Genomic DNA, 26,756 nt, shown 5'->3' on the forward strand with positions numbered 1-26,756 from the left:
TCGGTATTACTGAATAGTTGTTCCGTTCTATACTTGGAGAAATTAATCCAACGACCTTAGGCAACAGTGAAGGGATTAAATTCCTTAAGAAAACACAGTTTTATGTTGGGCGCGGAACTTTATTTATTCTGTTTATAATCCGTTTCTGTTTTTGTTTGTTTTATTTTTTGCAGAAATTATTTACGAACACAGGTTGCTAACAATATTAACTAAAATTTAAAATAAAAAATTAGTTTGCTTATAGGGAAAAGCAAGGCTTTAGAATCAAATTTGTTAACATATTATACCATAGGGCTCCATCCAAATTAAGTTGCAATCGTTTTCTAATAGTATACTTGTACCAGCGAGCATATGGAATTTCTCAAAAAACGCGGTCTTAGTTGTAATGTTAAACACAAGAAAAGGTCAAATCCTCGATATTTTCAATTGTTACAAAGATAACCTTCAAGTTATAGTAATTATAGAATTACCCCAAACCAATTCGAACATTAAATGCGTGTTCGTTACCCAACCTCTTAACCCGACTGAACCCGACCCAGTTTACAAAAAAACCGGACGGCCTGCAATGCACAGTATTTGGAAATGACCGCTTATGCGTTTTTATGTATATACTTTCATCAACCCCCTTCCTTTCGCCATTTTTCCCCTCCAAAAACTTCCAAAGCTACGTGTCGATCTTCGAGAAGGTGCTAGGGTTTCATCACATCTTTGTAAATGAACAGCTTGCATTTGAACGGTGATCGCCGCTAATTATATCGGCGTTCGGTTCCTGCCGCCGTGAAAGATCGCCGTTGATTCATCATCATGTTCGAAGCTCATGTAAATAACTCTCATTCTCACTTTATTTTCCTTTTCTATTTTTTGTGTGTTATAAACTGTTCAATGTTTGTACTGTATTTATTGTTCGGTAATTGAATTGTTTTATCGAGTTAATAGGCTTAATTAAAATTTGAAACTCGTGGTGAATTAGATTCGACCTATTTTCTAAGTAGTGTATTCGAAGTAGTGGATTTTTTCTTAATGCCAGTTACTGGACTACTATTTCCTTATAGCTGTTGTGTTTTATGCTTAACTACTTTGAGAAGTCAAGTAACAGCACTTATTTGGATTATCGAAAAAGGAAATATATGCTGTAAATGAGATTGAAAATATGCAAAGGCAATAGATTTGTCTTACTTCGTGATGCATTGTTGAAAGACCTATTTAAAGAGAAGAGAACTTCACATTGTGCAAACTATGCTGATGATGAGCGCATTACTGCATTTTTTATGCGGTTGATGTGGCAGTGATATGAATATTTTCTGATACGGTCATTTCTTCTTTTGGTTTTGTTTTGACGGGTAAATGTGATATTTTGATAGGTGTTACACTAAAGAGGAGCGCAATCAATTAAAATAGACATGAAAGAGCCGTTACCAAAAAACAAGAGCCGTAAAGGAGATAAAAAACCAAAAAGATGGCAAACTCATGTCAAAAGTTTTGCAAAAGTAGGAAAGGAATAAACTCCGAAATTAGGTGGGATAATCTTAGTATGTCACACAAATTGTTACTATGGTAGTAATTTATATAAAGAGAGAAGCTATTTCAATGGGTATTAATACCAAAATTAGTAAGAATTTAAGATTAAGCATACATCACAATGTTGATATATAAATATCTATTTAAACCGAAATGTAATTCAATATACTGCTTGCTTCATATTATTTTTAAGGATGACATTAAAGTCAACCCTGAAAAGTATCAGGGTACTATTTTACTTTTAAAAAAGGAGTTGAAATACTATTCAAGGAAAAAAGTCATATGTTTGTAGGGCATTTAGTATTTATCTAGGCCAATTTCTTAGATAGCTCCTCAAATGTGGCACGATTTATTAGTTAGGAACTCCAACTTAGCTAGTGACCAGATAAACCACTTTACTTGAAAATATTGTGTCTTTTGGACACGTCACATTGACATGGCAAATTATGAGTGTTTCACTTAAATTTGAGCTAGTTACTCATGTTTTTTTTTATTTTTTCAGAATCAAATTGAATTTTTATGTGGACCCCGAACTACCATTTCTTTCTTATTCAAAGCTATCACCAAAATGGTGATGAAAATTTCTACATGATATCTCTTTATAAATTTTCTATGTTGGACTCGTATTACAGATTTTCTACCCACTAAACTCATATTTCTGCATTATTTTCAGTTTCGATTTTATATTTTCTCAGTTCAAATAATCCTTATATACTCTAAAGCAAATGGTCAAAGAGTCATTTGTTCAAAAGCTTGATGTCAAACGCATTGCATCTGCATCAAACAGCCGTAATGGAGTACCATTACCAGTACTTCCCAATTCCAAAAGTTGGAATTCCAAGTTTTCTTCAATGATCTCATCACAAATGATATCAGTACCCTATTTAAATCCCTCTCATCTAATAAGCCTTACTTTGCAGTCAAAGTTCCCGATTCTTCTCCGGAGGAAGAGGGGAAAGCATAACTCGGGTAGGGGAGCAAAAGAACAGGAAGGAAGGGGGGGGGGGGAGGGGGAGGGTGGAGTAGAAGAAAGGGGAATAAGGTAAATCATTTTCTTTCTTATTGTAATTTTTAAAAATATAATGGCAAGTGCCTTTTTTTCTTAAAAAATACACGTGTCATTAGTTGATTTGTTTGTCAGCAACAAGTGTCTTTCATGCACAAGGTCTTACGGAGTACGAACACAATTGTGCACGAGACACCCTTCTGTTAAGTAGAGGTGTTCGATTGATCATTATGAAACTTGAGGTGTCTAATTGAAAAAAATGGTGCCAAATTTTAAGTGGCTGCTTATGTATTTGGCCATTTATCTATGATCAATAATATTTACGACCAATATTTTTTTTGATGAAGTAAGTGGTGTATTATTGACAAAAGCATCCAGTGGATGCACGTATTACAAAATAAAAGAAGATATCAGCTCCTAAGAAGAGAGCAACAACAAATCTATCATAAGAGTAGAGAGCTGATAAATTCCATAAATTGATCAGAGTTATACATAGGGGAGAGTTTAACCCAACTCAAAAGAGTGACCAAACATCTAGCCTTGAGTAGGTATTTAGTAGTTGAGATGCCATCAAAGCATCTTTGATTCCTTTCTGTCCATAAGCACCAAAATCTATCTATGACCAATATTATTTTCAAAAAGCAGAAAAGCAGGAGGCAAAAATACTAAGGTGGCAAAAATACTAATGAATGAGTTGGGGAGGTCGAGCAAGCGGAAGAGATGAGAGTGATAGAAGAGAGAGCGCTGGGAAAGAGGACGTGAAGAGAGTTTTAGCCTTGTTCTCGTTGGTGGTTGCACAAGAGACTAGTTGAAGGCAAAAATTGAGGGGGTTGTGGTTAAGGGAGGGGATGCTAATACAAAGTTTCTTTTCACAGGATAGGTGTAGCGAATAGAAGGATGAACTACATTGAATCCTTAGAAGAAATGATGTGGTGTCGAGGGGGAAGAGGAAGTTAGAGGGGCAATTGTGGGGTTTTACGAGCTTTTGTTTAAAGAAAAAGTTAAGTAGAGACATAAAATAGGGAATGGAGTTTAACCATATAGGAGTAGGGGTAAGGTCTACCCTTCGGGGTAGGGGTAAGGTCTGCGTACATATTACCCTCCCCAGACCCCACTTGTGGGATTATACTGGGTCGTTGTTGTTGTTGTTGTTGGAGTTTAACCATATAGGAGTGGCAACGAGGGAGTGGTTAGGAAGGACCCTGGAGAGGAGGAGATGCGAAAGGCGATAGAGAGTTATGCGGCTCATCAACTGGTTCTAATATTGGACAACACTTATGCCATTAGTGACTACAGAAGGGGGAAGGTCACGAGCTTTTAGAAATGGTCACACGTGTGAACTCATCATTCATCTTATCAAAGGCATAATGGATTCGATGGATACCCAAGCACGCATGAGACATTGGTTGGTGCGTTCAAAAAAGCTTGAAATTTTATACTCTATTTCATCTTAGCTTTCTTTCAGCAGTGTTGGAGTATTATCATAGGAGAGTTGATGGAGACCATGCGGCTTTCCGTGAAATTAGTGAGTTTGAAAGAAGGAAAATGATTATATTAATGTTGGAAAAATTCCTATTGTATACAAAAATGTAGAGAAACCTAGATCAAGTTATGGTTCTTATGAAAGTCACCCGATCATCTATACAAAACAAGAACCTCATGGGTATCTTTCAACTGTTAACTTAAAAAAAACAACAAACAAAACAAGAACCTCATGGGTGCACCCAAAAGAAACAGAGACATGAAGCTACTCCTTATATGTATAAAATTATACTTGACCTTTCAAAAGCTATCTTGTTCCTCTCTCTCCATATTATCCAGATAAGAGCTGGTGAAACTACATCCATGCCTTGAGTCTTAGTGATAATAGATGAAATCCTTGCTAATGACCTCATTTCTTGGTGTTTTTGGGTTTACCTATATAATACTAGCACTTTACCAATATCCTAAAAGGGTAGGAAGAATTTTTGAGAATGTATCTTTTAGGGAGGGTGATGGTAGTAGAGCAAGTTTTTGGGGACGTAAATGATGCGGAGACAACACTTTAAGAATCACTTTTCTTAACATGTATAGGGTTTCATGCCAAAAGAAGATGTCAATTCAAAGCACACGACGGATACAAGGCAGAGAAATGCATTGGGATTTGAGGTTTGGGAGGAACTTGCGAGATTCGGAGTTAGTAAAATTTCAGGGATTGATGGAGTTGCTCTACAAGCCGATCACTTTACAAAATAGCCATGACAGTTGGAGATGGGAGAAAGGAATAAATGTGTTTTTTCGGTGAAGTCCCACTATAGTGTACTTGTTGGTGGAGAGGAAGCAAACTTATCATTCGGCATAGATCCCTAGGTTACCAAGAAATGTATGCTTCTTTGCATGGTTAACTAGGGGGGGGGGTAATTCTACCGACTGAGAATCTGAGGAAGAAGAGACTTACATGTGTCAGCTGGTGTTTCATGTGTAAATGCTCGGGGGAAGATGTTGATTACCTGCTCTTATATTGTCAGGTTGTATCTCGTTTGTGGTGTGAAGTGTTGGGTTGGTTTGGAGTTCGACGGGTGATGCCAGGCACGATTAAAGAAGTAATGTTTAGTTGGAATTTGAGGGGGGAGAAGAAGACGCAGAGCCTGGGTTGTCGCTCCACTTGCACTAATGTGGGTCATTTGGAGTGAGAGAAATAGGAGGGCTTTTGATGGAGTTGATGAGAGTTTTGTGCATTTGAGGAATAGCCTCTTTTCTCTTTTTGTGTTTGGTGCACCCCATGAGACTCCTTTAAGCATAGAAGATAGGGTGCCTTTTGTAAAGAACCATATTTTGTTGTGAGGTTCTCTTTTTTGTGTTTATTTCTTTCTCTTTTTTTGTGTATACTTTATCAAAAAAAAAAATGAAAAAGAACCTTACCACGGGAAAACTGTTTAGTTGGTTTATGGCTACTAGATGTTTGAGAAAAGGTTGGTTTTTCCTTTGAGACTACATCTTGAGAGTGATAAACCTTCATTTATTTTCAAGAGAGAAATGTATCGTATTTCGCTTAATTATAACAAGTGGAAACTTTTCAAGTGACTCCACTTCTTCAACGTTCTTAGGTTTGTGAGTATAATAACATCACCTTAACATGGCAAACATAGTTGTAGTTGTTTCTTATGGCTACTAGACATTTGAGTAATGGGTGGTGTTTTTCTTTGAGACTACAACATGAGAGAAATGAACCTTCATTTATTGAAAGAACAATAGATAATTAAACATTGAGAACCATAAGCACCAAACAATTTATGATAATAATGCGTTTTAGTAAATCGTATTTGACAGAATTAAGGAAAAGGTACGAGAAACAATTGATTCATGTCATGTTTCGTTGCTGTTACTTCTTTTTCCTCTTATTTTTTTATTTTTTTATTTTTATATTAGCTTTGTTGAGCAATATTATGTACATGGTGTAGGTTCTGCATTTGCTTCGAAGATATCTTGGTGAATACGTCCATGGATTGTCGGCAGAGGCATTGAGGATCAGCGTATGGAAAGGTATATTCATATTTTTTCTATTTCCTATTTGGTTTTTAAATCTCCGATTCAATTACTTTATTCACGTTATACTAGCTGCAAGCTGAAAGGCTGGTGATTTTTTTCTCTGATGAGTAATTAGTGTATTTATTTGACGAGAAAAATTCAGTCTAAAAGGTAGGTGTTTCTAATTTCCATGTTACAATAATATTGCGAATTTTGGGATCCTTGTTGCGCTCTATTGAAATGCATGGTTTCCTTCCTTTTTTTAAAAAATAAATTCACCTTCATATGTCATAAAAAGGTTGGCGTCCTAAAGTTGTGCTGGTATCCCCTGTTACAATCTAATTTCACCTTCATTTGTCAAAAACAAAGAGAGGTTTGGCGTCCTAAATTTATGCTGTTATCCCTTGTTACAAACTTTCGATTCTTTTATAGGTGATGTGGTTCTCAAGGACTTGAAACTGAAGGCAGAGGCTTTGAATTCCTTGAAATTACCAGTTACTGTCAAAGCTGGTTTTGTTGGAACCATAACTCTTAAGGTATTCTGATTCTTGGTTTGTTTGCAGTTACCTTTTGACCATTTTCTAGCAAGTCAATCATCTTTTTTTTTTTTTACAAATTATTTACTTTATGTCTTTATGATTTTCGTGGTTTATAGTTCTCATGCAGTGCTTCTTATAGGTTCTATCCAACGTTGCTTTACTTGTTATACATAGTGTAGCTACTCAAGCATAAACTTGTCACAATTTTACTCTAATTGTGATTATATTGATTCGTTGTCATCACAGTAATGTTATGCTTACTAAGGTCCTTATTTTGTTCCTGCTTTGAGCGGTGTCCAATTGTTTTGGTCAATACAAAATTCCATGGAAATATTAGCATATGTCGCGGTATTAGAACTAAGAATTACTTTATACCATTTTGATATGTTAAAAAAATGAACCTCTAGCTCATGGGGTGAGGATTTCCCAAGATCATATAAGGAAAATAACAACCTATTCCTTCCACCAATGTGAGACATTTAACACTGCCTCGGCAAGCTCACACATGGTCGTTAGAACGTGGATAACATAACATGGAACATTCTCTAACCAATGGGTGTGGTTTTGATACCATGTTTAGAAACTAGATCTTGAGCCTAACTTAACCTGAAAAGCTATCTTATGTGGTGAGGAATGCCCAAAACCACATAAGAGGATAATAACCCCATTCCCAAACCAATGTGGAACATTTAACACGATATATCAAAAAGTTGGTGTGTGCGCGCGCGTGTGTGTATATATATATATTGATAAATAAGGTAAAAAGTTGGTATATCTTTTTGCTTTTTTTGTTGTTTTATCTTTCTGATAAGTTAATAGTATTCTATATAAGCGGAACTGCGCCTCCTTTTGGTTGTGCAGCTTGCCAACACCTACACATAACGTCGCCGTGCATTGAGCTTCAATAGATTTACCTACTAATGAGTTTCCTTCCTTTCCCTTTATCTTTTTATCAAAGGACATTTTTTGTCTCTTTTGGCCAAGAGGCGGATGCAATGTATCGGCGCCGGGTTCAACTGAACGCAGTAATTTTGACGCGGAGCATAAATTTATGTGTAAAAATTCACTAATATTGCAATAAATAGCAACATGAACCCAGAACTTTAAAAAGACAGTAGGTTCAATTCTAAAGACCTTAAAGGTTGAACCCATAAAACTTAAATCCTAGATCCGCCTCTGTTTTTCCCCTTTTACTACCTTCTTTACCTACTAATGAGTTTCCTTCCTTTCGCTTTATCTTTTTATCAAAGGACATTCTTTGCCTCTTTTGGCCCATATTTTCCCCTTTTATTACCTTCTTTATCCTTTGGTTTCAAGTAAAATAAAACAACCTTTGAGTCTGACGCTTCATGTAGTGCAGGGTAAATTTTGCAAAAGTTTCTTTTTTCCCTATTTTGATATGTTTTTACAATATTTGCCCTCAAATAATCCTCTAATCAAGCCATCATTTATATTTGCTCGAATCTGTTATTGCTAGTATCCAAAATAGTAATAGGTGCTTACTTTATTAAAGTTTGTGCACACTTTAAAGAAGTATAAATGAGTTTTTGAATTCATGTGGAGAAATGGTCTCTTTGGAAATGGATGCATGAATTTTGCATCAAAAATTGTTCTGTATAAACTATTATACTATCTTTCTGAAATTTGAGATAAAAGAGACAAAACGTGGTTGGTAATAAGACTACCTTACTCTATTCTCTAGGCTTTGTTTTTCCCTCCACATTGTTTGTACTTCATATACTGATATATTTGAAGTAAATTATTCTTTATTCCAAGAATTTAATTTCTAATTCAAATACTTAATTGGGAAGTGCAATAGCTTTAACTATTCAGAGTAAAGGTACTCTTTGAATCAACAACAACACAACAATCCAGTAAAATCTCACAAGTGGGGTTTGGGGAGGGTAGTGTGTACGCAGACCTTACCCCTACCCCGCAAGGGTAGAGGGGCTGTTTCCGATAGATCCTCGACTCAAGAAGACGAAAAGAGACAATAGATCAGTAACAACAACAGAGACCAGAAAGGTAATACCAGCATCGTAAGAACCCGAAAATAGATGGAAAAAGCAATAATCATAACCAGTAACAATGGCAAGGTACTATGAAAAAGGAAAAATAGTATGAACACACCATGAACCACTAGTAGTTTAAGACAAGGCACTATCAGACTAGCCTCACACCCAGAACAAAGTGGAAGGTACTCTTTGAATCATGTGAGATTATTAACTAAGGTATATAGTTGTCACAATCCTGTTATCATCTTCAAACTTTCTTTTTCCGTAGATGATCAGCGTAATAAAGCTCTTTTAAGTCACCTAAGTAACTAAAGCCCACAAAATACTGAGTTCCGTCGCATGGGCAATCATAAAACTTGCTTGTAATCCATCACAAACTATTTTAATTAAATAAAACATGGATGCTCTTAAAAGGCCAAATCAAACACTGTCAAACCTTTTTCTTTTGTAATTAACATGTTGGCACGGGCCATCCCTCATCTAGTATCGGTAATATACACCAAGATTGTATAAAAAACATTTAGAAATTAGGTGCGCGTATTTTTTGCTTGTATAGCTCTCCCTTTTTCCTTGACTGTTCTATGTCATTTTTTTGCTTTCTAATATCACTTCTCTGTTTGAATATAGGTTCCTTGGAAAAGTCTTGGCAAGGAGCCTGTTATTGTTCTTATTGATAGAGTCTTCATTTTAGCTCATCCTGTTGTTGATGGAAGGTCTCTTAAGGTAGCAAGTACACAACATTTGTTGATTCGATCGCAATGATATATTGCAACCTTTATTATTTGAAATCTCTAATGTTCAGAAAGCATATTTAAGTAGTGCAGAAAATCAATTTATGTTTTCATTTTTGTTCTCATTAGGAAGAAGACCGAGAAAAACTTTTCGAGGCAAAACTTCAACAAATAGAGGTGAACACTCTTTTTTATCCAAATTTACTTCGTCATATGCTTTTGATTATTGTCAAAGACTCGTATTAAGTTGGACTTCTTCTCTTAAATATATATTGTTTGACCTGTTACTTACATGTTTATTCTTCATTCTGATAATACTGGTCAAATAGAAACCATTCTCTTGATTACTGAAGCAATGGGATGGTTTAACTTGAATGGTGGCTATGCTAGGTGTCACTACTGTTGTAGTGATGGGATGCAGTTGTTCATAAAATTCTGAATGCATGTTCACCCTCCTCCTTAGGAAGGCACAACTGTGTTTCTGTGGGAATAATTCCCATCCCTGACTTCATCCCTATCCCTCTGAAGAAAATCTCTTATTAGCTGTTTGGTCTTATTTGCTACTGTTAAGAATTAGGTAATTGTTGACATGGCGAGAGACCATTCCTTGTAAATATGGGAGATGTTTAGAGTCCTCATAGCTGTGTAATTAGGTATAGGAAGTACTATCATTTCCTTTTTATGATTACTTATAATTTAAACACCCCAACATACTAGGGAATAATTGAACAATTCATTTTCAACATCTCTTCTTTTTTCATACCTTACAGCTACCTTCTTAGGGTCTTACTAGAGTAAGAGATGAAGTGGAGACTGGAGAGTTAAAGTGGAATTGCAAGTTTGTATTTATTCCCGCAGAAAAAAGAAAAAAAAGAGTGACAAGCTTGCATGAGAATAGTTGCCTCCCAAGTGAGATAAGGAAACCCTTCCAAGTGGCATCTTTTGGAATTCTGAAGATTTTTTTTTTTGATGAAGTAAAAAAAAACCCAACAAATCAATTTATCTAGGAGGCATGGTGAGATGCAGCCTCAATACAGAGAAGCCCATAGCTGAAGTGAAAGAGGTTATTCTCTCATCAACGTGATGCTCACTAGGTCTCTTTAACTGTACCAATCGCTACTCTTCACTTAGATTCCACTAGCTTGGGTGATCGCAGGAAAATTGTGATGGATTGTCTTTGCCCCCATGGCTTCTTTAAATTTTAATGTGAACGATTTTTGACACTTCAAGCTCTTGTGCCGTGTTGGATGTGTACAAAAGCTTTCAGATTTCAAATGTTGTTTTGTAAAGTAGCTTGATCGTTTTCTGCTGATTGGATAAGATGGGGGTGGAGCACTATAGGATGATAAGGGCATAGAATTGTAATGTAACGAGGATTGAAGAACTATCTGGAATGACGAATCTAACATTGATTGAATCAATTGTTGCTGTATTCATTTGGATGCTGATTGGATCACTTGCAGTTGTATATTCAAATCCTTAGAAAGCAAACTGACATTGTATATTGGGCCCAAAAATATCTAAAATTATGAGACTTTTAAGGAATATCATGGGAATGGAAGAATAACAGATGAGAAATTCTTCGATACAAATTAGTGCAAGTTCACAGATTTATTATGATTAGAACAAACCGATATATAAGTGAGAACTGAGTAGTCGGATTTAAGGTGAACTATGTGACTAAGCATTCTTGTAATTAAGCACAAATGATTGAACATAGGAAAGGAAATTGCCTTCCATGTTTGACTGTTATATGATAGGAATCAGAATGGTTCAGTGCAATTCCTTTTGATATTCTTGTTTTATGCTGAATACTTGGCGATATGGATACTTTTGATGGACATTTTTTATGGTGTTTTCCCGGTATAGTTTTTCGTCAGAGGTTCTACTTTTTGTCCTTGAAATTTTATTTACCTACCCCGCCTCCCCCTCTCAACAAAATAAAAAAGGATGCTTTGTAATGTCTGCAGCGTGGTTAAGCTCTACTTTAAGTTTCTAAGTTTCTTTCTGAATAGCACCTTTCTAAAAACTAATTCTTGAATAGTTTCTTCTTACATTGATGCTTATTTCTTTTCCCTTGTAATGCGTACCGTGCAGGAAGCAGAATCAGCCACCCTTGAGGCATTATCGAGATCAAAGTTAGGAAGTGTATGTTCTAAACTGCCTGTTATTTACAAATTGAAATAATTTTTGATTGGTTGATGCTCATGTTTCACTCCCCCCATTTCTCAGAATCAGCCACCCTTATTGCATAATCCTTGAGTCATGAGAATGCTCCCAGGCACTTTCCCCGAGGTTCTTCACTCTCTTCTTCTTGCTTGGACTCCATCACCCCCATCGAGAGTCAAGCTTCCCGCAACCAAACCCCAGTAGTTTCTCCGGCAGCCAAGCCCCCATGCGCCCTCACGCGTGGCCAACAAGCCTGCTTTTTCCGGCGAGATTCAGCCACGCGCCGGCGCGTGTGGCTCACTCTGGCATCTTTTCAAAATCTTTTCTTCACACAGCCTTCTCTACATGTTTTTCCGAGTCTACCCATCTTAGTTTCACCAAATTCCGACGACTTTTTCTATTTTCCGGCGATTATACCCCAAATTCCGGCGACTGTTTTCCTTTGCTCAGCACCGGAAATATTTCTTCCCTTCCTATATGCTGTTTTCACCCACTGTGATTACTGATATACTTTCTTTTGAGGTTTTTCCGGCCAAATCACTTTCTTCTTCTTCAAGCAGCCTCTAGGCGAGGGTTTTGGGACAACCGCTTTTAGAATATGATGGATTCTACAGAGAGAAGCTCCTACTTCTCCCTAGAATCTAGAAAACTGGAAAAAATGTCTTTTATCAAAGCTGCCTCTTGGCCAACCCTAGATCTTGAGGGAAGATGTCATCGAAAGCTCGACGTAGGGCAGGAGCCGCACTTCTCGCTGTCTGAGGAGCACACTCTTAGGCGCAAGGGTTTCTTGAAATCTTGTCTGATTGGATCTTTCTCCAAATGGGTTGGTTCTCCGGAGGCTGTTAGGAATTGGGCAGTAGGTGCATGGAACGTCAGTGACGGGCTGAAAATAACACAACTGGGGGATACGCAATATCTCTTTCGATTTCTCGATGAGTCTCAAGCTTCAGAAATTCTTGTTAGAGGAAACAAATGGTTTGATGAGAACTTTTAACATCTAGACAGATGGGTGGAACACGATGGGTGTCTCGACCATTGTTTCACCGGCGAAACATTGGTGGTCAACATGGTGGGTCTCCCGGTGCATTTTTGGTGTCTTGACCTTTTCAAGAAGATTGGGGAAATCTGTGGGGGCTTTATTGATGTCACTTGCAACCTACATGATCTATCACGAGTGAGGATTGTGGTGAGGAAAGGGGTCAGAATCCCTATCTCCACTGTGGTGGAAGATGGCTACTTGAGTTATAGGGTGTGGCTGAGCCCTGAATTTCGCCCTATCTTTATGCCTGTGATAGTGGCGGAAGAAAAGGGAAGGTCAAATAGAAGGGAGGGGAGGGGAAATCAGTCTCTGAGGGGATGTGAGGGTTCACCGGATCAGTGGTCTAAGTCGGAATCAGATGTTAGATCGAGAAGAGACGGGAGGTTTGAATTTGGGAGAAGAAGACAAAATTTCAACAGGAGGGAAAGGCGTGAATGAGTTAGTGATGCGGGCTAGAAAGGTAGAATGGGCCGGTCATCTTCTAATTATCCTAGGGCCAGACAAGTTTTCAGCAAGTATAGGCCTGGGCCTCCTCACATGGGCCCAACAACTTTTACCAATTCTATTAGAATTGATCCTAAGGGGCCCAAATTATTTCAAGCTGCGTCTGTTAAGGCTCCTAAGCATATGGGAACAATCGTTCTTACTTTTTCTGCCAATGGTGCTACACACAGTGGCATTTTTGCACCGAGCTCTCGTGACCTTCGCCCTTCTTCGATGGCCGCTGCTTCAGGGGCGACACCGGCTATAGATGGTGCTGTTATTCCACGGTCTCCCACCTCTGATGGACCCAGCTCCATCGCCCCCTCATCTGCTCCTGGGCTTAGTTGTGTTGAGGCTACACTTCAAGCTTCTTCTTCTTCTGGGAAGATCGTAGAGCATGCCCCATCTGATGTAAGTGTCGGACCTGTGCCGCCAAGGGCACTATGCTCTCCTTCTTCCTGCTACCCTACTGGTGTTCCTGGTCATTCTTGTAGCAGCGGGGGTGCTAATTTCAGAGATTGATACCCCTCATGGAAATGGAGAGATCCTTTCGGCACCTAAAGTTCCTATTGCTAGCAATGCTATGGTCTTGTATTCCTCCGGTAGGGGCAAGGAAAGGGTACATTTAGAAGACGCCTGTCCAATCTCGTCACGGATTGGAGGAGGGGATATGTCTTTCTGGATGGAGGATAAACTATTAAACTTTGGGAAGTTTCTAGGTGTTTCTTTTGAAGAGAAGGAAGATAGGGTGTTAGAACTATTGAGGGAGATTGAGCAACAATCTTGTTATAATGGTGCAGAGAGGGAGTTGGGTCAAGGTGCTAACCAAAATAATTTAGGGGATGTAGTGGTGTACCAGAGAAGGGGCCGGGTGTGTGACAGGGAAGAAGAGAGCTCGGTTAGAGGGGGTGGGGAGAAGGGAGATATTGTTTCTTATGGAAGTTAAGATTCTTTCATGGAATGTGAGGGGGATGAATGACCCAAACAAAAGGGCCATCATCAAAGTGGGAGTTAGAGAATGGGGTGCTAACCTAGTTTGCTTTCAGGAGACAAAAATGGAAGTTTTGTCGGATCTGATTGTGAGGAGTGTCTGGGGAGGTATTTGGGTAAAATATGACTGATTTCCAGTAGTGGGAAGTGCCGGGGGCATTCTTCTAATGTGGGATGATAGAAGCTTGGAGGTAAAGCAGATTAAGAAGGGAGTTTTTTCTTTAGCAGCTCTTGTCAAAGATAGAGTGAGTGGGGTGGAGTGGGGATTTGGGGGAGTGTACGGACCGGTAGGAGAAGGGTCCACAATACTTTTCTGGGAGGAACTGGTCAATATGATGGGGGAATGAGACATTCCATGGGTTCTGGGGGGACACTTTAACACTATTAGATTCCCGGAGGAGAGATTAGGGTGTAGTATGATTTTGAGGGTCATGGAGGAGTTTTCTGACTTCATCAATGATCACTTTCTCATTGATCTTCCTCTGTCAGGGGAAAGGTTTACTTGGGCCAGGGCGGAGGATTTCAACTCAAGGTCTTGACTTGATAGATTTTTGATATCGCCCTCCTCGGATGAGCTGGTGCTGAATGTGCTGCAAATTCCTTTACCTAGGCTGACTTCGGATCATTTGCCGATCTTGCTAGATGGATGTAGAGGGAGGGGGTGCGTGCTCCCTTCCGATTCGAGAACATGTGGTTGAAGGTGCCAGGATTTGGTGACAAGGTGAAAGAATGGTGGACAAGCTACGGGGTATCAGGGACACCTTCATTCCGTCGTTCGAAGAAACTTAAATTGCTTAAGGAAGATATTATTAGGTGGAATAATGAGGTTTTGGGGGAGGGTAGAGGTTAAAATGAGGGAGCTTATGCATGAATTGGGGGATCTAGAGAGATGGGAAGGTGCGAGGGAATTAGATGAATCTGAGAAAGAGAGATTGGGGGAGGTTAAGAGGGAAATAATCGAGTTAGCAATAGCTCAGGAGACTAGTTGGCGGCAAAAATCGAGGGCGCTATAGTTAAAGGAAGGGGATTCGAATACCTAATTTTTCCACAGGGTGGCAGTTGCAAATCGAAGGAGAAACTTCATAGACTCCTTAGTTGTGGATGGGGTGAGGATTGAGGGAGAGGAGGAGGTACAAGGGGCGATAGTGAGGTTTTACGAGAACTTATACAAACTACAAAGAGGAAGTTAGTTGGAGGCCAACTTTGGGGGGAATAGAGTTCAACCACATAGGGGAGGGAGACAGTGAGTGGCTAGAAAGGGCTTTCGAGGAGGAGGAGGTGCACGAGGCTGTGTCGAGTTGTGCTGGTGATAAGGCCCCCGACCCTGATGGTTTCTCCTTGGCTTTCTTCCAGCTCTGTTGGGACACCATTAAGGGGGAGTTGATGGAAGCCATTGAATACTTCCATGTGAATGGTGTTTTCGAGAGAAGTATCAAGGCTTCTTTTATTACTATTGTGCCTAAGAAAGAAGGTGCATCTTGTATCAGCGACTACAGGCCTATTAGTCTCGTAGGGAGCATTTACAAGATCATTTCTAAAGTGCTTTCCAATGGACTCAAGCAGGTTCTTGACGTGTCTGTTTCGTCCTCCCAGAATGCGTTTGTGGAAGGTAGGCAGATCCTGGATGCCGCTTTGGTGGCAAATGAACTTGTAGACTCCAGAAGGAAAAATAGAGATCCCGGCTTGCTATGCAAGTTGGACCTTGAGAAGGCTTTCGACCATGTCAATTGGGAGTTCCTGGATTTCATTATGATGCGGATGAGATTTGGAGCAAGATGGAGGGGATGGATCAAGTTCTGCATTTCCTCAGTCAGATTCTCTGTCCTGGTTAATGGTAGTCCGTGTGGTTTCTTTGGCAGCTCCAAGGGTCTCAGGCAAGTAGACCCCCTATCCCCATGCTATTCATTCTAGTGATGGATGCTTTGAGTAAAATGATGGATCGCGCGACGGGCGGAAGTTTCTTGAGAGGATTCTCAGCTTCGATCGGGGTGCCCTGTGCCCGAAGAGTCTCTCATTTGCTTTTTGCGGATGACACCCTGGTTTTCTGTGATGCCGATATGGATCAGTTGACCTACCTGAAGCAGGTCCTATAGTGGTTTCAGATAGTATCAGGTCTCAAAATCAACCTCGGCATGTGTGAGATTTTCCTGGTGGGTGAGGTTGCTAACATTGATGCTTTGTCTTATGTTCTCAGATGTAAGGTGGGATCCCTTCCCACTACTTACCTGGGTCTCCCATTGGGTGCTTCGCATAAGGATAGTACGGTTTGGAATCCAGTGATCGAAAGGGTTGAAAAAAGATTAACAAGCTGGTAAAAACGGTACTTGTCAAAAGGCGGAAATGAAGTGCTCATTAAAAGCACTTTATCGAGTATGTCCACCTATCACTTGTCCCTGTTGCCAGCTCCTGTGAGCATCACAGAAAAACTGGAGCGGCTTCAAAGGAACTTTCTATGGGATGCAACGGATGGAACTAGAAAGTATCATCTAGTGAATTGACAGACAGTCACTTCCCCAAAGAAGTGGGGTTGACTTGGAGTAAAAGATCTTAGGGTATTTAACAGAGCTTTGTTGGGGAAATGGCTATGGAGATTCGGGGTAGAAGAGCATGCTCTATGGAGGAAGGTCATAGTAGACAAGTACGATTCCATAGGAGGGGGTTGGAGGACCAAGGCAATCACAACACCTTTCGGGTGTGGCATGTGGAGGAGCATCATGAAGAATTGGGAATCCTTCAGTGGCAACATCTCTTACAGGGTGGGAGATGGAAGGAGAATTAGCTTTTGGAATCATAGGTGGTGTGGAGAGGATACTCTGAGGGTCTCCTTCCCTACGTCTTCAGAGTTTCAAACCAAAAGGAATTGATGGTCCAACAAATTCGTAAGGAACATGCAGGAGGGGGTAGTATGGGACCTCTTATTTAGAAGGAACATGCAAGATTGAGAGATTGCTGAGCTCCAAGATTTATTAACACTGCTATATGGGCAAGACTTGCCTCAGCCATCTTGTGATTCTTGGAGATGGGGTTTGCATGGCGATGATCTGTTCACCGTAAAGTCCTTTTACCAGAGTATGTTGGTGAGAGAGGAGGCCTCTTTTCCATACTCCTCGATCTGGATTCCTAAGGCGCCCACGAAGGTGTGCTTTTTTGCATGGCTAGCGGCGAGGGGAGTGATTTTGATTGCTGAGAATCTGCGAATGAGGGGAATTACACTTGTTAGTTGGTGCTATATGTGTAAAAGCTCAGGGAAAGAAGTTAATCATCTTTTGTTGCATTGCTCCTGAACCTTTTTGGTGTTCAATGGGTGATGCTAAGCACTGTAAAGGAAATGCTATATAGCTGGGCCGGTTTCCGTAGAAGGAGAAAGCAAAAGGCGTGGAAGTTTGCCCCGTTAGCTCTCATGTGGATAGTTTGGGGGGAGAGAAGTAGGAAAGCTTTTGAGGGGATTGAGTCTCCTTTTTCACATCTTAAGAATAGTCTTTTATCTTTGATCGCTTTTTGGTCACTCATATAGCCCCCATAAGATTGGGCGTCTTTTATAGAGAATTATGTTCTGATGTAAATTCTCTACTTTTTGGTATATTTATTGTATACGGGAGTTCTCTCCCTTTTGATTAATACAATTTACCTTATCAAAAAAAAAATCAAAGACAATGCAATAATATCTGTCTAAATAAAATCTGTTCGACGCTAATTGTGTCTAGGCATATCTCCTTTTCATAAATGGATGTCACTTGATCATCATATGTTTGTGCTAGTAATGCGTCATGTGATGTTTCTTAATACTTTTTATTAGTATCTCGGGATGCAATATTTGGCCTCTTTTGGAGTTCGTTTCCTCCTTGAATAAAGTAATATACTATTGATTTCAAAAAGTAATCTGTTATTGCTTGTAAAAGATAGAGAAATTGGAGCAATCACCCAAGAAGTAATAAGTATATATACAAATACCTAAAAAAAAAGATCCTATAAATCTGTTGTGAATCATTATAATTCTGCTAGCTATGTACATTACATAAAGTATGTTTACATTTATTTTTCTACATTCATTTTATAACACTCCCTCTCAAGCTGGAGCATAGATATTGATCATGCCCAGCTTGTTACGAAGGTAATCAATTCGAATTCCATTCAGCGCTTTGTGAATAAATCATCTGGTTGCTCTCCTGTCTTCACGTAGCCGGTGGATATCAAGTTCTCCTGAATCTTCTCACGAATAAAATTGCAATCAACCTCAGTATACTTAGTTCTTTCATGATACACCGGATTTGACGCAATATGGAAGGCATCTTGATTGTCACACCAGAGTCTTGCTGGTATTGGATGCTCTAACAAGTTTCGGTCAAAAGATGATGTATCCACATAATCTCACACATAGACTGTGACATAGCTCTGTACTCGGATTTTGCACTGGATTGAGATATAACACTATGCTTCTTACTTCTCTATGATACCAGGTTCCCTTTAACAAAGACACGATAGCCTGTAGTAGATCTTTTATCAGTTTTGGTTCCAGCCCATGCAGCATCTGCAAAACACTCAATACGAGTATGGCCGTTATTACTATATAATATGCCAAGTTCAGGAGCTCCTTTCAAGTAACATAAAATCTGTTCCAAAGTTGACCAATGTTTGACAATTGGTGCGGACATGAACTGACTAACAACACTTACTGCAAAAGCAATATCTTGACGAGTCACAGTGATGTAGTTTAATTTTCCAACTAACCTCCTGTATCTCTCCGGATCATTAAAAGGATCCTCATCATCTTTCATAAGATGCACATCAGGAACCATTGGAGTACTGCAGGGTTTAGCTGCAAGCAAGTCAAGAGTATACTTTCTCTGAGATAAAAGAATTCCCTTCTGGCTTCTATTTACTTCTGCTCCCAAAAAGTATTTCAACATGCGCAAGTCCTTTGTATGAAACCTAGTGTGCAGGAAAGACTTGAGGAAGAAATCCCCGCACAGTCACTTTCTGTGATAAGAATGCCATCAACATATACTACAAGAAGAGTAGTTCCCGTTGCTGATTGCTGATAGAAAACTGAATAATCACACTTGCTCATTTTCAGCCCAAACTCCTGAACTACCTCACTAAACTTGCGAAACCAAGCTCGAGGACTTTGCTTCAAGCCATACAAAGACTTCTTCAAATGACAGACTTTCCCATACCTCCTAAGCAACAAAATCGGGTGGTTGCTCCATATACACTTCCTCCTTAAGATCACAATGAAGGAACGCATTCTTGATATCCAATTGATGTAAAAGCCAATTCTCAGAAGCAACTAGAGAAATAAATAGGCAGACATAAGTGAGTTTAGCAACTGGGGAGAAAGTGTCGAAAAAATCCACCGCATAAGTTTGAGCATACCTTTTAGCCACAAGTCTGGCTTTAAGTCTTGCCAAACCATCTGGATTAACTTTAACGGTAAAGACCCACTTACATCCCACTGGCTTCTTTCTCTTGGGTAAACTCACCAAATCCTACGTGTGGTTATCCTCTAAGGCATGTATTTCCTCAAGCATTGCATCAGATCATCCTGGATGATTCAAAGCTTCCTTCAATGTTTTAGGTACCGAGATGGAGTCTAGAGAAATAATTATAGTTCTAGATGTAGAGGATAAGCGGTCATAGGAAACAAAATTAGCAATGGGATATGTGGATTTGCAAGTACGTGTACCTTTGCAAAGAGCAATAGGAAGGTCAAGGTTTTCTAGTGGATTAGGCGGAGGAGGATCTGATGACGAAGGAACTGTTGCAGGACATGTATCATTTGTCTCTTGCCTCCATTAGTAAACTTGAACAATTGACAGTCTTGCTAACACAATTGGAGCAGGTGCTGAAGGCTTAATAGTTGATTTGGTGCTCAATAAAAGAACTAGGAGATGGAGGAACATTTGGTTCTGTCAAAGCACGGGTAACCTGATATACTAGCCACTCACTTCCTCCCGGATTGTCGAAATAGGAGGTGCATAGAAGAATAGTGTAGTCTCTGAAAATATCACATCAACTGACACTAAATATTTGCCAAGTTCAGTAGAATAACATTGAAACCCCTTCTGAACGCGAGAATAGCCCAAATACACTTCAATGCCTTGGGATCCAACTTGGTAACAGATGATCGAACATCTCGAACATAACATGTGCATCCAAATTCCAAACACCTTAGGTTCCATCGGAGATAATAACTTGTTTGGGAAAAGAACACTATAAGGTACATTACCACCAAGCATAATAGATGACGTGCGATTAATCATAAAACAAGTTGTAGAGACCGCATTAGCCTAGAGCTGTTTAGGAACTTCATTTGGAACAAAAGTGTCCGAGCTGTCACAAGTAGATGCCTATTCTTCCTCTCAGCAACTCCATTTTGAGAGGGTGTGTCAACACATGATGACTGATATAGTATACTATGTTGTCTCATGTAGAAACGAAATAATTCTGACATGTATTCTTTAGTGTTATCACTCCTTAAAATACGCACCAAAGTAGTGAATTGAGTTTTGACTTCAACATAGAAGGCAGAAAAGTGAGTAAACACTTCAGAGCGGCTTTTCATAAAATAAAATCCAAGTCATCGAGAAAAATCATCTACAAAAGTGATAAAATACCTATGCCCGGTTTTGGAAACAGCAGGACATGGTCGCAAACATCAGAATGATCTAACTCAAAAGCTAACTAAACTCGCTTATTAACCCTTGGACCTAATGAGATGCAATGGTGTTTTGCAAATCGACATAACTCACAATCCAATGAAGAAATATTCTGAAACTGAGGCAGAGCTTCTTCAACATAGGTAGACAGGGATGTCCCAATCAATAATGTGCTTTAAAAGGAGACGCAACACTGGAGCATGCAACAGACTGTGACTCTCGTTCATGAAGGATGTAAAGATCACCGGATAAATATCCTTTACCAATAACCTGCTTCGTTGTAAGATCTAAAAACCAACAATGGTCGGGAAAAAAAGCGACATAACAGTGAAGGTCTCCTGTGATTTTGCTAACAGAAATCAGATTAAAGGCCAAGTTTAGTAGACTTAACTGCCTCTCTTCCTTCATGGTAGGGGTAAGGTCTGCATACACATTACCCTCTCCAGACCCAACAATTGCACTAGGTTTGTTGTTGTTGTTGTTGTTTGATAGACTTAATACAGATGACAGGGTAATAGAGGAAATTAGTTTACCGTCCCAAAACCAACACTGCTACAAGTTGATCCATCAACTACAATAACTGGAGAAGTTGCTTTGTGTGACCAAAAACTAGAAAAAATATTTGGATTACATGTCATGTGATTTGTGACACTTAAATCAATCACCAATTTAGTTGAAAATGTGATAAGACATGTTTTATCTTACCCAGCAAAATCAGTAACCGAAGAAGGGAATTTTAGGAACTCATCCGAAATCAAGATTGTTGGACTAGGAGACGTAGCCATAAGTCCATAAAATAAACAAAAGGGAACTTCAACAAATTGACCACAACCAGAACTTTACACAAATAAAGTTACCCCACGAATTACAGAATCAGAAGTTTACCCAATGAATTAGAGAACAAGTGAGAATCAAACAGAATAGAGTTCCAACTGATATAATCGAAAAGTTTCACCAAGAATTTGCTCAATTAGAACACTCAAAGTATCAAAATAATGAAAAAGGAACTAGTAAAATTCCACTAAAAAGATATCCCAACAACTCGCTAAAAGATCAAGTAACAGAGTCTCTCGTCTAACCCAATCGCCAAAATGATCTTCACTTGAATAAAGCTCAACAAGCCAAACATTCACAGAGGAGAATTTTACCAAGAATATGGAGTCCTTAGATAATAGATAATATTCAGACACCAAATCAGCAAACGGAAAGTAAAAAAAAATGATTTTGACCAAAGAAAACCAAATTGACAAAAGCAATGCTTTGAAATCTACCCAACCGACGTCTGATTAGCAAGAAACCACAAAAATTTGACCGGAAATATCGAGCCTATGTCAGAAATGAAACCCCGAACTGATTCCCTCGAACCTCCCTCGTACCAGACCTGGTCTATGACTTCCGGCGAACTTTCTGAACCAACGCCGACGAATCAAATGTCTCTGCTCTGATACCATGTAAAATATAGAGAAATTGGAGCAATCTCCTTGTCTATTATTCTAAAAAGTAACAAGTATATATACAAGTATATAGAACCCTAACTATAGAAAGAATTAAAAAAAAGGAAATCCTATAAATCTGGTGTGATTCTCTATAGGCTATGTATATTACATAAAAGTATGTCTACATTCTTTCTATAACATTGCTAAAAAGGGAAAATCCTGTATTAGGAGGTAAACAAGAGGGCCCAAGCTTTCCCTATCTTTCAGTTTGGATTTATAAATGCCGAGAAAGGTATGTTTGTTCTGCTGTTAACATGAATAACTGTTAAGGGGCAATCCTAACTTCTGAAAATTTGTGGAGTATGACTAAAGCATATGTCAGCATTCAACTGGTGCTTTATGTGCAAATGGTCCGGAGATGATGTAAACCATTTACCAGTCCGTTGTCAGATTGCAAGCCAGTTGTGGTGAATAGTATTGTACTAACCGTGTTTGGAATACAACAGACAACACTGGATACAATGAAGGATGTGATGTATAGCTTGTCCTTCAGAGGGAAACAAAAGGAGATGTAGAGCGTATAAAGTAGCTTCCTTGGCGCTTGTTGATACTTTGGAGGGACTATGGAGCATGAGAGCATTTGCTACTTTGTGGTGCATGTCACGCTGTATCATTAAAAGTGGAGTCTTAAGTATTCAAACACTCAAGTTGGTGGCCTAACAGTCAATGCAGTTGGAATGGACTACGGGAGACCTAGGTTCAAATCTCAATAGAGGCAAAAAAAAGTTTTAGGTGTTCTCTCATCTGCTTAAATCTTGGTAGATAGAGTTATCCGTTGCCTGTGCTGGTGGATGCAAATTATCTGATTATGCCTGGCAAAATTCTGAATATTCTCTGGAATCTAAATGCTCAGTATGTTTGGTATTTCCTGCTTAATGCCCTCATCATCAAACAGCTTTTGTGGTGCTGGAAACTGAAATGAAGGAGAGATTAGCAAATCATGATTTCCTCAAGCAGTTATGTTGAAAGATTCAAGAGTGGGAGCCGCAGCAAAGGAAATCAAAGGGTTTTGACCTTTTTCTTGTTTATGTGTCATAGTGATTCTTTGAGCACCACCTTGGTTGCTTCTCTAGTATGATAGTTAGCATCTTTAAATCAATGTTGTAGACATAAAGAACATCTACACTAAAAATAGCATTTCTGTCCTCACTTTCGGACTAATTATTTGAATTTGTATCCAACTGCAGCATCTGATCAATTGCTTTGTAATATTTACTTACATTGGCAAGCTCTTTACCTTTGTTTGTTATTCCCTGCTTGCAGTCTTGAGTTGCCTGGAAAATTAATGTCACCCTTTTCATTTACAGCCACCTGCTGGAAATTCTTGGCTTGGATCATTAATTGCTACTATAATTGGAAATCTCAAGATTTCAATTAGCAATGTCCATGTCAGATATGAGGATTCTGTCAGGTATGTCCGTGTCAGTTGTTGATGTCTTTCTAACCTGAGCTGAGTTTCCCCATTTCGTTCATTGTATTATATCTCCATTATTTAGTTTTTTAACTGTGATCTTTGATTTATGGCTTCTCACTTAGGTTGCTTTGTTTTTCTTTCTTTTGTATATAATGGGCGGCCACAAATTTAGCAATCCTGGGCATCCATTTTCTTGTGGGGTTACTCTTGCAAAGCTTGCAGCAGTTACGATGGATGAACAAGGGAATGAAACATTCGATACAAGTGGCGCTTTGGATAAATTGCGTAAGGTAAGTTGTTCTCTTTTTCATGCGAAAGATTGTTCAAGAAAATTGACTTTCTGGTCCCAAATTGGGATAATCTGTCTTCAAGGTCAGAGTGAAACAAAGTACTTGTATGCCATAATTGGCGTTGTTGTGCATGAGCATTCTAATGTTGTGTCTGGTTTGGGATATTGTTATTCCTTTTCTCGCTTTACAGTGAGGTAGATTACATAATGCCATTAAGAGAGTAGCTAGAGTTTTTTCATAGATTGCCCGCAATTACTTATTCAAATACAAGATTAGAGTTAGTTCAATTATCTTTGCATGTAAGCCCGACATTTGGCAAAGTGAAGAAGACTAAGAGATCTTTCAGAGAAATGACAATATTGCCGTCAATCGGAATCAGTTAGTAGGAGATGAAGATTTTTGAGTTTGCCTAGGAATGACGTGGATCTAAGAATGGATATTTTGAGACTTATCTAGTGGGTTGATTCGATAATTGGACCTGTTGATACAATTGGGAAGTGAGCTGCAAACTCATGAAGAGTGACATACGAAACTAAGGTGTCGAATTTTGGTGATTTCTGGGATACTTAAATACTTGTTTTTTTTTTTTGATAAGGAAAAAGATAATGATAAATACTTGTATTCCACCGATTCTGTATATCTAACCCCAGCTTTCTGTGTATTGCTAAATTTATTTAATTGGTCAAAGTAAAGGTAGGTTTTTCTTTCTTCTATTTGAACTGGCACACCTTTCTTTCCTTGGTTAATGAGTCCATAATGTTCTTCTGGCTGATTAACATCCTCTTAATTTGTTTCTGGTGTTCGATAGCATGCTTAATTGGTCTTGTATAGCATGTTTTCCGAAGCTGTATTCCGGGTAAACTTTGCGATCTGGTTATAGTGTTTCTGAGTTGCGGGTGTTTGAGGCTGTGAGTCCCTTCCGTGATATTCTATTGATTGATCTTGAGTGAGATTGTGAAGTCCTGTCTCACAAATTTGGTTTTTTCCAGTGTGGTTGACTTGTTTTTTTGCTTATTCACTGAAGCTTCAATTTCACTTACAAATAGGGAAAAAGATAAAGATAAATAAATATAAATATACTGGAAAAGTAATTTTAGAATATATTCAAGATAAAAATTTATATTTTCTTACACCAAATTTGTCTTGTTTTGTGTTCTATTATTTGAGAACATAGTACTGTTCCTTGTAATTGGTAAAACAGACATTAAAATTCCCTACTTAGGCCTCATTTGTTTTTTTTAAGATTAAGACGTCTGAATGTGAATACACATCTGAATATATTAAGATGTGTATTAAGATCTGAATACTAAATAATTAAGACTGTTTGATTTTTAACGTCTGAATATATAAAATTTATCTTTATTTGAAAATTAATAAACATAAAATTCAAATGAAATACTAACTAATCTAATATTCTATCAATAAAATATATAGTTTTTTAAATATGATAGTTGTTGGTTGTGATGGGTAACAGGTGAATGCCGACTAGAGGCGGTGGTTGGTGGTAGTTTTGGTTGATGGTGGAGGTTCGTGCTAGTAGCTAGTAGTGATTGGTAGTGGTGGCGATTATGATTGAGGATGGTGGTGGTGATAGTTAATAATGGTGGGTGGTGGTAGTAGTTGTGACTAAGAAAGGTGGTGGGTGAGTGGTAGTAGGTTATAATGATGAGCAGTGCCGGCTGTGGTTGTTGATGGTGATGGGTGGTCAGTTGTGGCAGTTGAGGTGGATGACTATTGATTGTGGGTGAGAATGATGGTGGTCAGAGTGGTGGAGATAGTGGGTGGTGATGGTCGATAATGGTGGCGGTTATGAGTGAGGATGATAGTGGCATGGTGGTGGTGGGAGTGTTGGTGGTGGTGGTTGAGTGTTAGACCTCCAACAATTGAGCTCGACCGGACAACAAGAGTGTTGTCATGAGGCAGCAAGAGTGTTGCAAAGCTTGGTGCATGAGCAGCACCAATGTCAAAAATGGGAAACGGGCAAGTGATGGCCAAGGCTTTGACGGAGGCGAGGCAGCTTGGCAAGGGCTTGACAATGAGTTGCGGGCTAAGGATGGCACTTAATCATGGCAAAGGCATCAAGGCATGAGGCAGTGATGCCAAGACAAGGCAAAAACGGATGGGCAAAGGCAAGCAAATGTGCAACGGAAAGGCAGTGCGCGGGCAGACTTGTCATGCCATTGAGTTGCGGCAAACGGGCCAAGTTCGTGGGCGGATGGCAAGGCTAATTGCGGCACAATGCAGCTGGATACAATGGCATTGGCGCCTGGTCCAGGCCATGGCACGAAATTGGGCAGCAAGTCTTGGATTGACAAAGTCAAAGGCGGTTATCGGCACATGCTGTGCACATGGGCAGCAGTTGAGCATTGTCCAAAAAGCTGGCAGGAGTTAGCACGTTTTTGAGGGCCATGATCTCATTATCTTTAGCATGATTTACATGATCCTAGTAGTTGGGGGTGTCAACTACACTAAGCTAAAGTAGTGGGCTGACTAAGCAAGTGCCTAAGCCTAAATATAGGCAACTATTGTGTAAATGGGGCTGGTTCATATGTTATAAATGGACAGCACCCTTCCCTTTTTGAAGAGAGAGAGAAAAACGTGTGAGAGCACACAATTGAGTTAGGAAGGAGTCCTAAACCTGTTTTCAAGAGTGAAAACAACCTAAGGCTAAGAGTAGTCTTGTGAGGGTCAAGAGTGATCTTCATTTTGTACACGGATGTACTACGGAGTTTGAGTTTTCTTTGTATTCTCGAGTTAAATACAAAGTTGGGAAAGAGTTTCCTGTATATTGTGCCTTTTGTTCACTTTAATTTTCTGTCCCTTCATTCAATTTTCCGTTGCCTAAAATCAGTATCTACTTACTACGTTGAAAGCTGCCTAAATAAATCTAAGTCCAAAGTTGC

The 26,756-nt window shown here is 39.2% G+C and overlaps 1 protein-coding gene across 1 annotated transcript in view; it reads left to right on the plus strand.

Moving 5' to 3' along the window:
- Positions 1–569: 569 nt before the first annotated feature.
- Positions 570–26,756, plus strand: part of LOC104249147 (uncharacterized) — a 97,962-nt gene continuing 71,775 nt past the window's right edge. Inside the window, exons 1-9 of the mRNA XM_070152647.1 lie at positions 570–819; positions 5,965–6,046; positions 6,464–6,567; positions 9,213–9,308; positions 9,446–9,493; positions 11,414–11,464; positions 23,457–23,560; positions 23,736–23,853; positions 23,941–24,007. Coding sequence (XP_070008748.1) covers positions 805–819; positions 5,965–6,046; positions 6,464–6,567; positions 9,213–9,308; positions 9,446–9,493; positions 11,414–11,464; positions 23,457–23,560; positions 23,736–23,853; positions 23,941–24,007 — 685 coding nt within the window. The 5' untranslated portion in view covers positions 570–804. The remainder of the gene's footprint in view (positions 820–5,964; positions 6,047–6,463; positions 6,568–9,212; positions 9,309–9,445; positions 9,494–11,413; positions 11,465–23,456; positions 23,561–23,735; positions 23,854–23,940; positions 24,008–26,756) is intronic.

Source organism: Nicotiana sylvestris, chromosome 7 (assembly GCF_000393655.2).
Source record: "Nicotiana sylvestris chromosome 7, ASM39365v2, whole genome shotgun sequence".
NCBI lineage: Eukaryota > Viridiplantae > Streptophyta > Magnoliopsida > Solanales > Solanaceae > Nicotiana > Nicotiana sylvestris.